The sequence below is a fragment of the Oncorhynchus tshawytscha genome, linkage group LG02 (assembly GCF_018296145.1).
Source record: "Oncorhynchus tshawytscha isolate Ot180627B linkage group LG02, Otsh_v2.0, whole genome shotgun sequence".
Classification (NCBI taxonomy): Eukaryota; Metazoa; Chordata; class Actinopteri; order Salmoniformes; family Salmonidae; genus Oncorhynchus; species Oncorhynchus tshawytscha.
This window is the reverse complement of record NC_056430.1, coordinates 41,882,206-41,896,279: the sequence shown is the minus strand read 5'-3', so window position 1 is coordinate 41,896,279 and position 14,074 is coordinate 41,882,206. Positions and strand designations below refer to the sequence as shown.

The 14,074-nt window shown below is 41.6% G+C and overlaps 1 protein-coding gene across 1 annotated transcript in view; it reads right to left on the bottom strand.

Annotated features, from left to right (window-relative positions):
* Positions 1-14,074, bottom strand: part of kcnb1 (potassium voltage-gated channel, Shab-related subfamily, member 1) — a 69,250-nt gene that overhangs the window by 6,918 nt on the left and 48,258 nt on the right. The window contains exon 3 of the mRNA XM_042299092.1: positions 5-215. Coding sequence (XP_042155026.1) covers positions 5-215 — 211 coding nt within the window. The remainder of the gene's footprint in view (positions 1-4; positions 216-14,074) is intronic.

The window sequence follows — 14,074 nt, the reverse complement described above, 5'->3', positions numbered from 1 at the left end:
TCACCTTTGATGAACTTCCATTTGGTGGGCGATGAGAGGAAGCGAAGGAGGTACTCCATAGTAAACCAGGCGATGCAGACGGCCTCTACGTGGGCCAGCTGGGGGTTGTCTGAGGCATGTCCAAATTCGTCTGTGTCCTGCAGCTCAGGCAGGGTGTTGAGGGACAGGGCGATGGTGGACAGCCCGATAAACAGGATGGAGATGATGGCTAGGATCTGGAGAAAAAAGAGAGATGTTATCATTGAGGAGGATCTGCGACACAAAGGCTGAGTTTACACAGGCAGCCCAATTCTAAAATTGTTTCCACTAGTCTTTTAATCAATCACATCAGATCTTTTCACATCAGCTATTTTTCAGAGCTGATCTGATTGGTCAAAAGACAGCCAGAGACATTGTCTGTGTCCCAAATGTCACCCAATACCTTACACAGTATAGTGCACTGCTTTTGACACGGGCCCATAGGGTGCCAATTGGGAGTATGGGACTCAGTGTCATTATTAAATAGATTATCAGTATCATAATCAGGGCTCTATAGTGCTAATATTTTGCAATGCAAACATTTGTTTTATTTTGGGAGTACTGGACATCTCTGAAAAAAATCTCCCACTTAATAATTGTTTTGATAATAAGGCTTGGCTGTACGGTTGTTGCCGACTGCAGATTCATTAGTGTAAAGGTTGCGCCATTACTACGGCGAAAACGGCTTGCATCTAACCCAACCAGTTCAAAATATCTGGGACCTCATCTATAACCGCTGCATACATTTTACACTAAATATCTGCCTGCGCCATTTCTGAAAAGACTGCGCACGCACAAAAATATTGATACATTAACTTGACGTACGCAACACATACACATCTTTCCCGTTATAAATCAGACCTATCCTAAAACTGTGTGCGTGTGAATGAGCATTGTAACTCCGCCTGAAAAACCACCACCTGTAAACAGATCTTTTGAATTCAATACTGTTTTGCATTTACTTTTTCCCGAACCAATATGCTGCCCTGCACGAAAATTATTCTCGGCATTCTACAAGGTGTCGGAAACGTTCCACAGGGATGTTGGTCCATGCTGATGCGATGGCATCACACAGTTGCTATAGATTGGAAGGCGGAACCTTCTAAAGATGCTCCATTGGGTTGAGGTCTGGGGACTACGCAAACCACTCAGTGAACTGAACTCGCTGTCATGTTCCTGTCAATATTTTTCCACTCCTCAATTGTCCAGTGTTGGAAATCATCAAAGTAAGAAAAGGTGAGGAATATATTACGCAATGCCAAATTATTTTAGAATGCAAAGATAAAATAAACCTATTTTCGTGCCTCTGACTAACGGCAAATGATTGAATCTTGTTATTATAGTAAGCTACCTGTTTTTTTTGTTACGAATAAGAGTGTCATCATATATTCCCCATTTGCACAAGTCTACTACTTTTGGCTTCTTTCAATGCAATACTTTAACCACTAGAAACTGTGCATAGGCCTACGTATGGTCTAAACTGAAGTTTGCAAGAGGTGAAGCACATTCTCAAGTCAAGCTGGCGCATGCATGTTTTGGGCATATTTTGTGCAAATGCAATGTTTATAAATGAGGCCCCTGACCCATATTACTGGTAGAACAGTTGTATCTTCCTATAGCAGATCACCGGACTCTCATTTTACATTCAGAAAACATGTCGTGCATAGCTGCTGGAAGTAGGGTTGCCCTGATAAATAAAAAAAATAAAAAGATAAGTACAAAATAAATAAATAGGCCTTTATTACACATGTATTAGCAGCGAAAAATACTCCTGTTGATTGTGGCATGTGGAATGTTTTCCCAATCCTCTTCAATGGCTGTGTGAAGTGGCTGGAGATCGGTGGGAACTGGAACACGCTGTCGTACATGTCAATCCAGAGCGTCCCAAACTTGCTCAATGGGTGACATTTCTGGTGAGTATTGCAGGCCATCGAAGAACTGTGACATTTTCAGCTTCTAGGAATTGTGTACAGATCCTTGCGACATGGGGCCGTGCATTAACATGCTGAAACATGAGGTGATGGCGGTCGATGAATGGCACAACAATGGGCCTCAGGATCTCGTTACTGTATCTCTGTGCATTCAAATCATCATCAATAAAATGCAATTGTGTTCGTTGTCCATAGCTTATGCCTGTCCATACCATAACCCCACCGCCACCATGGGGCACTCTATACACAACGTTGACATCAGCAAACCACTCACCCACACGACGCCATACACGTGGTCTGCTGTTATGAGGCTGGTTGGATATACTGCCAAAGAGAAATTAACATTACATTCTCTGGCAACCGATCTGGTGGACATTCCTGCACTCAGCATGCCAATTGCACTCTCCCTCAAAACTTGAGACATCTGTGGCATCAACTGGTTGTAGTAAGTAGGCAGTCAACTTTTTTTCACTTCACCAAAACCTTGTCTGTCTATAACAACACAGTAAAACTTAGGAAAGGTTTCCCTTTGAGACACTCACTTTTTTTTATGTGACAAAACTACACATTTTAAAGGTTTTGGGGGAAGGGCCTGGGCCTGGTCCTGGCACTGACTCCCCTCCACTGCTCCGGTAGTTCACCTTGTAGGAAAGGCCACCACCCTTTAGAGGGTTGTTAAAGTTACGAGTGTTGCCAGAACCTGCAGGCTTCACAACAGAGAGTGGATCCAGCAAGGGCTCATCCAGCAAGGGCTCATGCTCCAGGGTGGTCTGGAGGCCAGGGTTGGTGCTTTTATTGTACACAGCACAAGGTTCACCTGTGTAATGAACATGCTGTTAAGCTTCTTGATATGCCACACCTGTCAGATTTTTGTGTGCATATAACTTTTCTAGGAGATTTCATTTCAGCTCCTGAAACATGGGACCAAACACTTTTGCGTTTATATTTTTGTTCAGTGTAATTTCAATGACAGGTATTCTTATCAAATGTTTTTCTTTTATAATTAACTAATGTGTTTACAGTGTTTCATATTAGTTATATATTACATATTAGAAGCTGACACGGTCGCCAGGTGTACGGTGTTTCCTCTGACACATTGGTGCGGCTGGCTTCTGGGTTAAGTAGGCATTGTGTCAAGAAGCAGTGCGGCTTGACTGGGTTATGTTTCGACTCTCGGCCTTCACCTCTCCCGAGTCCGTATGGGAGTTGCAGCGATGAGACAAGACTGTAACTACCAATTGGACAATGCCCACTTAACCCAGAAGCCAGCCGCACCAATGTGTCGAAGGAAACACCGTGCACCTGGCGAACGTGTTTAGCGTGCCCGCTAAAAGAGTCACTAGTGCGCAATGGGACAAAGACATCCCTGCCGGCCAAACCCTCCCCTAACCCAGAGGATGCTGGGCAAATTATGCGCCACCTGTAGTGGTTAATTTTTTTACTATCAAAGGAGGAGAGAAAACTTATCACACAAGTCAGAGTTATACTTAAACTAAATCCTTAATCACTTATTAATAAGGGAGCAGGTCAATACAACGAACACATATAAAGTGAATCGATTGAGTGCTCTACGATAATGATGATGGCTAATGATGGCTGGTCGACGATTCACGCTCAGACGATTCGTTGAGAGCCCCGAGACAAAAGTACAAAGGTCTTTCAGAGCGGCAGGGTAGCCTAGTGGTTAGAACTTTGGACTAGTAACCGGAAGGTTGGAAGTTCAAATCCCTGAGCTGACAAGGTACAAATCTGTCATTCTGCCCCTGAACAGGCAGTTAACCCACTGTTCCTAGGCTGTCATTGAAAATAAGATTTTGTTCTTAACTGACTTGCCTAGTTAAATAAAGGTAAAATAAATTGCCAAGATACACAATTTTCAACCTACATGACAAACAACAGATGCATAGAATGGTCACAAGGTTAATATTTGTATGAAATATATCTATAATACATAGCGGACAGCAACTGCTGTGTCAACATTTTTCATTGTCTAGACCAGTGTTTAGTACTCCTACTCCAAACTGGAGCCATCTCTCCCTGGTACGGTATAGAACAGAAACATTAACTCATGCTCTTTAGGTTTTATCACCCAAAAGACATCGTAAATCTCCTGTCAATGTTATCTCACATAGGCCCATCCTCAGTAAAACACACACACAATAGTTAAGAATACTCTATTCTGTTTCATAAAACAACCATTTGATGCAATAAAAGTATTATAACATAATCTTGCAATTTTTACACCATACGTCCCATGGGTCTCCCGGTCGCAACAGTCTGGACTCAAACTAAGAATCTCTAGTGGCACAGCTAGCCCTGCGATGCAGTGCCTTAGACCACTGCACAACTCTGGAGGCCCTAAGAATTTTTCTTAACTGACTTGCCTAGTTAAATAAAGGAAAAATTCAATTTAAAAAATGCATGGTTGAATTGCTGCAAAGAAACCACTACTAATGGACACCAATAATAAGAAGAGACTTGCTTGGGCCAAGAAACACGAGAATTATACTGGTGGAGTCTGTCCTTTGGTCTGATGAGTCCAAATTTGAGATTTTTGATTCTAACCTCCGTGTCTTTGTGAGACATAGAGTAGGTGAATAGATTAACTCTGCATGTGTGGTTCCCTCTGTGAAGCATTGAGGAGGAGGTGTGATGGTGCGGGGGTGCTTTGCTGGTGACACTGTCTGTGATTTATTTACAATTTAAGGCACACTTAACCAGCATGGCTACCACAACATTCTGCAGAGATACGCCATGCCATCTGGTTTGCGCTTAGTGGTACTATCATTTGCTTTCCAACAGGACAATGACCCAACACACCTCCAGGCTGTGTAAGAGCTATTTGACCAAGAAGGAGAATGATGGAGTGCTGCATCAGATAACCTGGCCTCCACAATCACCCGACCCCAACCCAATTGAGATGGTTTGGGATGAGTTGGACTGCAGAGTGAAGGAAAAGCAGTCAACAAGTGCTCAGCATATGTGGGAACTCTTTCAAGACTGTTGGAAAAGTATTCCAGGTGAAGCTGGTTGAGAGAATGCCAAGAGTATGCAAAGCTGTCATCAAGGTAAAGGGTGGCTAAAATATATCTAAATATATCTATAATATAATATATCTAAAATATATTTTGATTTGTTTAACACTTTTGGTTACTACGTGATTCCATATGTGTTATTTAATAGTTTTGATGTCTTCACTATTATTCTACAATGTAGAAAATAGTAAAAATAAAGAAAAACCCTTTTGACTGGTACTGTAAATCAGCTATATCCTATTTAGCCAACGGTTTCATCCAAAGGGACTTACTGTTAAGTTCAGTGAGTGCATTTCTGAGTGCATTATCAGAAAAAGTATCAGAGCAGAGACAGGTTATGTCAGCACTTTTCATGGCAAAACAACAAACAACTTTATGGTCCAATGTGAATTGGAAAGTTTTCTTTTTCTGTTGTGTGTCTACACATTGTCACATATTTAATTTTCATGTATGATTTAATGATAAGGGAAAGAAATACAACTTCACCCCGCTTAGTCTGTATGTCCAGTGCAAAAATGCATGCTGTCTTGAAGCCAGTGTGCTGGTTCCAATCAACCACCCCACAATAAAAAGCTGACAAGTCTTTGTGTGTGTTTGGTTGGAAGCTCAGCCTAATGCAGAGGGACTGACTTGGAACAGTTATTAACTCATGACCCACTTATCGGACTACAATTGCCTGCTAGCTATGAGTGAGCGTTAGAGTGTGAGATAATGCTTAGCCAGCAGAATGGCAACAATCTGACAGTTCAACCAAAATACAAAATAGGAAAAGGTCAAACAATGGATGGAAACAGCTTTTAGAGCACAAGGAAGCCCGAAAGTAGAAAAGTCATATTGTTAAATGTAAATTCATGCAAATTATTTTTGGCATTATACATGTCATAAGTCTATGTTTAATTTTCTATCTAAAAAGGTTGAATACAAAACCTTTTTTAGAACAAACAAGCCACACGTAACAGTTGCTTTATTCAGAAGTATTCCGACTGTATTCAAATACAAATTCATTCCAATGGTATGATATATATCCCAAGATAGGTCCCAAGGTTACTGTTGTCTTATCTTGATGTTATCCAACAACGGTAGTGCTTTAACCTGGGGTTAACTGTAGTAACATTGGATATAATCCATCTCTCCAGAGCATGTATGGAACATGTGTGTATACCAGTGGAGGCTCCTCAGAGGAGGAAGGGGAGGACCATCCTTCATAAAAAATAGTGAAACATTTAAAAAGCTATCCTTTTTAGATAAAACTATACTAAATATATTCACGTCACCAAATAATTGATGAAAACACACTGTTTTGCAATGAAGGTCTACAGTAGCATCTATAGCACTCTGTAGGGTAACACCATGCTGTAGCCGGAGTACAGCTAGCCTCCGTCCTCCTCTGGGTACATTGACTTCAACACAAACCCTAGGAGGCTCATTGTTCTCACCAGCTGCCATAGACTTACACAGCAATTATGACAACTTCTGGAGGACATCCTCCAACCAATCAGAGCTCTTGCAGCATGAACTGACATGTTGTCCACATAATCAAAGAATCAGAGAATGAATCTAGTACTGAAATAATAAGATGCAGCTAGCTAGCAATGCAGTGCATAAAATGTGGTGAGTAGTTGGCTCAGAGAGAGAAAGACAATAGCTGAATCGTTTTGAACAAATGTATGTATTCAATGAAGGAATGAAGAAGAAGCTATAAAATGCAGCTAGCTAGTTTAGCCTACTCAAACACCCGGCTCAAACAAAGGGATGCTATGTTAGATAGCTCGCTATGGCTATCCAACACAACACTGGAACTCTTCCAAGTAAAGGTACACTTTTGGTTTAACCAATTTATATTACCACTGGGGCCCGGCGGTGTAGCTGCTGAACTGCTTACTCACTGTACAATGTACTGCATGATTGTTTACTAACGCGTTAGTTCTATTAGCCACGTTGATTATGATGTTACTTTAGCTAATATGGTGAGAATGATGTAGGCTGTGTGTAGAGGTATGATATGGTTTGACTTGAAAAGTGTATTTCTCCTGGTCACATACAGATGGAGTGTTGTGCATTGAAGTACACAAGCGAAGGGTTAAGGTGAGAGGAGGAGAGCGCGTAGATACTTCTGTCTCAAACGGAACGAAACGGGAATAAACATACCTGAATTTGTCCAATAGAAACTCTTGTTTGCAACTGTTGGACTAATGATTACACCCTAGATCAGCGAGATGCAGGCAAGAGTGTGCAAGGTGGTATTGAATGTGTAAATGTCTGTCACCTCAAATCTTTCTCTCGACCTGTGTGCACCTTTGTCGTAAACCTTAATTGGGCAACCTCATGATGGGTATAGGGAAAATTAGAGTATCATGTAGTAGCCTAAACCTATTGATGTTACATTGAACTGGCTGAATGGAATATGAATGAGTCATCCAATATGCTGTAAGAGAAATATGGACATGCTCATGAAAAACAATTATCGTCCTTCCTCATCTTAAATGGTGTACACTGGTGTATACGGTGTGTGTGTGTGTGAAACATTAACTGAAAGTTAGCCTCAGGCTCAGTGTGGCTAGTCCAGTGTGACAGGTCTAAAAAGCCGATAGTCTCCCACATCACGCACACACACACACACACACACACACACACACACACACACGCACACACACACGCGCACACACACACACACACACACACACACACACACACACACACACACACACACACACACACACACACACACACACACACACACACACACACACACACACACACACACACACACACACACAATGGGGAACACTTTCCGGTCTGTCTGCCTGGCTGACCATTACTCACAGTGACTTATCCATGTTTCCCTCTAGCTGACCATTCATGATATCACTCTAGCTGGCCCTTCAGTCCTTTTCCATTGACACGAGTATTAGGAGGAGATGATGGAATCAGCACTTCTAAATCCCATAGCCTGAGAGGCACAAATCGAGCAGATGCTTCCTCTACATGATCTCCCAGAGCCAGCCCAGACATTACAATACAATAGGTCTCTGTAGTGACTTGACTTAGAAATAATGATTCAGAGAAGCATAAACTGACATGTATGTGCTTTAATACATAGATTTAGATCTATTATAATGATACCATGCTGCTGCTTCTGTTCCAACCACTGTGTGTTTGTTATGATGGGTAATTGCTGTTTGTTTTTAATTTGCTCCCAAGTGTGTGTGTTTGTGTGTGTGTGTGTGTTTGTTTATGTGTGTGTGTGTGTTTGTTTGTGTCTCGTAAACACACACACACACACAACTGTCCCGCCTGCTGTTCAGTCCTGTATAGTCCAGTCCAGGTAGTCCAGTCCTATAGGTTCTCGAGTCAGATGACTTGCTTCAGCAATATTTGAATGCCTATAGGCGATGATGAGGAGATGTGATTGGAAGAGTAAGTGAATGTCTGGGCTGGCTCTGGGAGATGTGGAGGAAACATCTGCTCGATTTGTGCCTCTCAGACTATGGGATTGAGAAGTGCTGATTCCATCATCATCTCCTTTTCTAAAGTCCAGATTTACACCTGTCTCTCTTCTCTCTCACACACTCGGATTAGGCAACAGCTACTCTATGGCCTACTACTCATCAGTAGATTAGGCTACTAGCCAACAAGTCAGCGTTCATTATCCTTAACTCACCCTGACAACATGTCAACTCATCTTTATATTTTTTTATGACCATTTTCTCATTATTTTATTTCACTTACTCTTCCAATTACACCTGCAACCCTGCACATGTGAATATTAAACACTGAATCTGAATCTTTAGTATTACTCACCTGTATTGTGTCCTTGCTCACCTACACTACATGTAGTCTTACAAAATGACTAGTTTACAAATGGATGACCCAAGCACAGGGGCGTAGCCACGGGTGGGCCTGGGTGGGCTCAGGCCCAACCACTGAGGAGCCAGGCCCCCCAATCAGATTGAGCAACATACTTGTCAGTGTTCCAAACAGGACATTATTTGTATTTTCCTTTAACACAGTACTTGACTTGGGCAGGAGCTCACCGTAACCGAACTGAACTTTTCTTCTGCTTGGGTTCCTGCATGTCCTATAGAATATTAGGTCAAAGGTATTGAGGAGTTCCTGCACCTAAATATAAACTGTACCGGCATCCATAATGAATACCGACACCTAGTCAGGCCCTGGCCTAAACATGCATACACCATCCAGATTTCATTTAGGCCTGTAATATAATGGATTTGAATTGTGCAGATTCTATTATTATAGATTATATTAAGCTAACATACGGAATTGTTTAATAATGTAGACCCCATTAAGGTATCCCCCAAAAATATTTTTTAAAGTATTGGCTAGAGCCTGTAAGTAAGCATTTCACTGTAAGGTCTACACCTGTTGTATTCGGCGCACGTGACAAATAAACTTTGATTTGATTTGCTATGAGCCCATAGATGCACATTTAATAACAGCTCATACATGGATATACAGATAGTCAACAAAGATTCTAAAGGAAGTTTGTTCTGAAGTGCCTATCTTATATCTGCAAGATATAAGAAAGATCAGGACATTTTTCTTTCTTTCTTTTTACATGTATTTAACCTCTTATTTTAGGCACTAAACTACTTCCATATATACTTCCATTAATTTTAAAACTTGTACAGGGTTACCTTCAGACGAATCTTGTGAGTCTTTGGAGGAAAACGATCCGAACGTGACTACCATACCCCGTTCAAGGGCACTTACATTTTTTGTCTTACCCATTCACCCTCTGAATGGCACACATACACAATCCATGTTTCAATTGTATCAAAGCTTAAAAATCCTTCTTTAACCTGTCTCATTCCATTCATCTACATAAATTGAAGTGGATTAGTGACATCAATAAGGGATCATAGCATTCACCTGGTCAGTCTTTATCATGGAAAGAGCAGGTGTTCTTAATGTTTTGTATAATCAGGGTACGTTATTTATAATAAGAGGTAGGCATACGTGAAGAAAATCAGACCTCTCTTATTATATATAAAAATAGGCAAATGCATGAAACAACATTTATTTCCAGTCAATGTAAATAGCCTATCAATGTAATTGGAAATAGAACTTTGCCCTGTGCTTCTCTTCCCATGCATTATAGTTAGGCACTATAGGCTATTGATCATCTTATTGATATCACACAATACAATGTAGGTGAAATTGATCTCCGGTGCCCAGCAGAGAATTGCACTCCGCTTGCATTTTGACTCATAAAGTGATCTCAACTAAGCAAAGGTTGGTGTTATTCTGTTATGTTCTTATGTTATGTTGGATCCCACTGCTATGGCCTATTATTATGTGTAATAAAATACTGTTAGGCTATAATTACAATTTCCTTTGATGGTGTTTTATATGCAGCTTGTAACCTAATGCAAACCTGATCTATGGTGATATGCTTCCGTGCCAGTGTTTAACACTAGACATGCCTCATTGGACCCCCCTTCGGGCCTGTCACACAATGATCAGTTTCACCTGTCCTCGTTATTGTCTCCACCCCCTCCAGGGGTCGCTTGTTTTCCCCAGTGTATTTATCCCTGTGTTTCCTGTCTCTCTGTACCAGTGTATTTACCTCTGTGTTTCCTGTCTCTCTGTACCAGTGTATTTATCCCTGTGTTTCCTGTCTCTCTGTACCACTGTATGTATCCCTCTGTTTCCTGTCTCTCTGTGCCAGGGAGGACTAGAAAAAGGAGAATGCAAAAAGCAGGAGAACAGGAAATACGCTGGTTGACTTGGAAACATACAAGACGAACGTCTTGTATGTTTCCAAGTCAACCAGCGTATTTCCTGTTCTCCTGCTTTTTGCATTCTCCTTTTTCTAGTCCTCACGGTTTTGACCCTTCCCTGTTTCTGGACTTTGTACCTGCCTACCTGACCATTCTGCCTTCCTTGACCTGTCTGCCACTCTGTACCTCCTCGACTCTGATCTGGTTTTGACCTTTTTGCCTGTCCACGACCATTCTCTTGTCTACCCCTTTGGATTAATAAACATTGTAAGACTCCAACCATCTGCCTCCTGTGTCTGCATTTGGGTCTCGCCTTGTGCCTTGATAGGGCCAACGACGTGTCTTTTGAAAGTCAACAGGTCTAATAAAAACATTTTATTTATGCTATCGGAACAATAATCATTTGGTTGTGCTTATGAAGGTCTTAGGCAACATTAAAATATGAAAGAAAATGTATTTCAAGGAACACAACAGCATTGTCATTAGTTTGTGTAACACTAGGCTATATGTACAAAAGAAAGATCATTAAAACAACACAATTCAAGTGTTAAAATCCATTAAAAAACACCACAACTCAGATCATTCATTATTCTTTTGTTATGGTCAGGTATTACGGAATGCATTCATGAATTTAAGACAATGCCTTTCAAAAGAACGGAATGGAATATTTTAAGTCTAAATATATTACTCTGGTTTGAGTGTTGCGAGAGCACACGGGGAGAGCATGTAATAGCAGTCATTCTGTCAATTGTTATATTTTGAAATAGAGCTTTAAGAGTTGTTTGGCAAGGTTATGTGATTTCGAAACTGCAGAATCTGCTTTTTCTGATACATTATGACCTGTTTGTGACTCGAGGAGAATTTGTCAAAGTCACTTTTTTGGCACTCACTCATCAGAATTTGGTTAATTTAATGTCTTTATGCTAACCCTATTATGTGTGAAATTAGTTTTGATATACATAGTTTTGATACATTTCAAACATTAGGAAGATCTTCCTAATATTGAGTTGCCCACACCCTCCTTTTGCCCTCGGAACATCCTCAATTCTTCAGGGCATGGACTCTACAAGGTGTCGAAAGCGTTACATAAGGACTGAAAGAGAGCGCCACCATGTGGTGGTCACCGATAGAGGTGCTGGTTTAGATATAGGTGCAACTGTCCCATCGTCCCTGTAATAGGATGGAAATGACCAGTAGGAGACAGGGATACAATTCACACTTCATTGCCACACTCAAGACAGGCACACACACACACAGCAGACAGGAAGTTGACTGATGGTATTGAATAGTGATTGTGGTTGTCTACAAGAACAGGCAAGAGAACAGCATGTATAAATGCGGAAGACACATTTCAGTTGAAGGCATTCAGTTGTACACCTGACTGGATATCCCCCTTTCCCTTTCCCTTTCCCTTTATTACATAAGCATTCAGACCCTTTGCTATGACACTTGAAATTGAGTTCAGGTGCATCCTGTTTCCATTGATTATCCTTGAGATGTTTCCTCAACTTGATTGGAGTCCACCTGTGGTAAATTCAATTGACTGGACATGATTTGGAAAGGCACACACCTGTCTATATAAGGTCCCACAGTTAACAGTGCATATCAGAGCAAAAACCAAGCCATAGGTCGAAGAAATTGTCTGTAGAGCTCTGAGACAGGATTGTGTCGAGGCACAGATCTGGGGAAGGGTACCAAAATATTTCTGCAGCATTGAAGGTCCCCAAGAACACAGTGACCTCCATCATTCTTAAATGGAAGAAGTTTGGAACCACCAAGACTCTTCCTAGAGCTGGCCACCCGGCCAAACTGAGCAATAAGAAGCCTTGGTCAGTGAGGTGACCAAGAACCCGACTCGAATAGAGCTCCAATGTTCCTCTGTGGAGATAGGAAAAGCTTCCAGAAGGACAACCATCTCTGCAGCACTCCACCGATCAGGCCTTTATGGAGAATGGCCACACGGAAGCCACTCCTCAGTAAAAGACTCTCAGACCATGAGAAACAAGATTATCTGGTCTGATGAAAACAAGGTTGAACTCTTTGGCCTGAATGACAAGTGTCACGTCTAGAGGAAATTTGGCACCATCCCTACGGTGAAGCATGGTGGTGGCCGCATCATGCTGTGGGGATGTTTTTCAGTGGCAGGGACTGGGAGACTAGTCAGGATCGAGGGAAAGATGAACGCAGCAAAGTACAGAGAGTTCCTTGATGAAAAGCTGCTCCAGAGCTCTCAAGACCTCAGACTGGGGAGAAGGGTCACCTTCCAACAGCACAACGACCCTAAGCACACAGCCAAGACAACGCAGGCTTTGGGACAAGTCTCTGAATGTCCTTGATTGGCCTAGCCAGAGCCCGGACTTGAACCCGATCAAACATCTCTGGAGAGACCTAAAAATATCTGTGTAGCGATGCTCCCCATCCAACCTGATAAAGCTTGAGAGAATGCAGAGAAGAATGGGAAAAACTCCCCAAATACTGGTGTGCCATGCTTATAGCGTCACACCCAAGAAGACTCAAGGCTGTAATCGCTGCCAAAGGTGCGTCAACAAAGTACTGAGTAAAGGGTCTGAATATTTATGTAAATGTCATTATTTTGTAAAAAGAAAAGCTGTTTTGCTTTGTCATTCTGGGGTATTTCGGGTGTAGATTGATGAGGGGGGAAACAATTTAATACATTTTAGAATAAGGCTGTATCGTAACAAAATGTGGAAAAAGTCAAGGGGTTTGAATACTTTCCGAATGCACTGTAAAGTTGAGCTAGCATAGCATAGGGTAATACACAGGATACAATTAGTGACTAGCATGATTAACAAGATATAAAAAATAAACTAGCATAATATGCTAGCAGGGCACAGGCTTTGGGTAGTAGCCCTATTGTAAAATGGCGCCGACAGATTGTGCAGCCGTGCTTCTAGCTCCTAGGCAACTTTGCAGTGTTTGTTTTTTAATGTGTTATTTCTTACATTATTAGCCCAGGAAATTTGTTGTGTTATTACATACAGCTGGGAAGAACTTTTGGGTATCAGAGTGGCACTAACTCACCAGTATTACCAACATTACGGCCAGGAATACAACTTTCTCGAATCGGATCCTTCGTTCATATCCCCCAGGGCAATTCAACTGATTCCAGAGACTGATTCAAAACACCTCCGGCAGAGAAGATGTATTCAAATTGGACTTCTAGTCTGACTAAGGAGGTGCGCACCACCCACCGCTTATGAGTATATTATCCGCTAATGTTCAGTCTATGGATAATAAAGTTGACGAACTCAGGGCGAGGATCTTCTTCCAGAGAGACATCAGGGATTGTGACATACTTTGTTTCATGGAAACATGGCTCTCTCGGGAT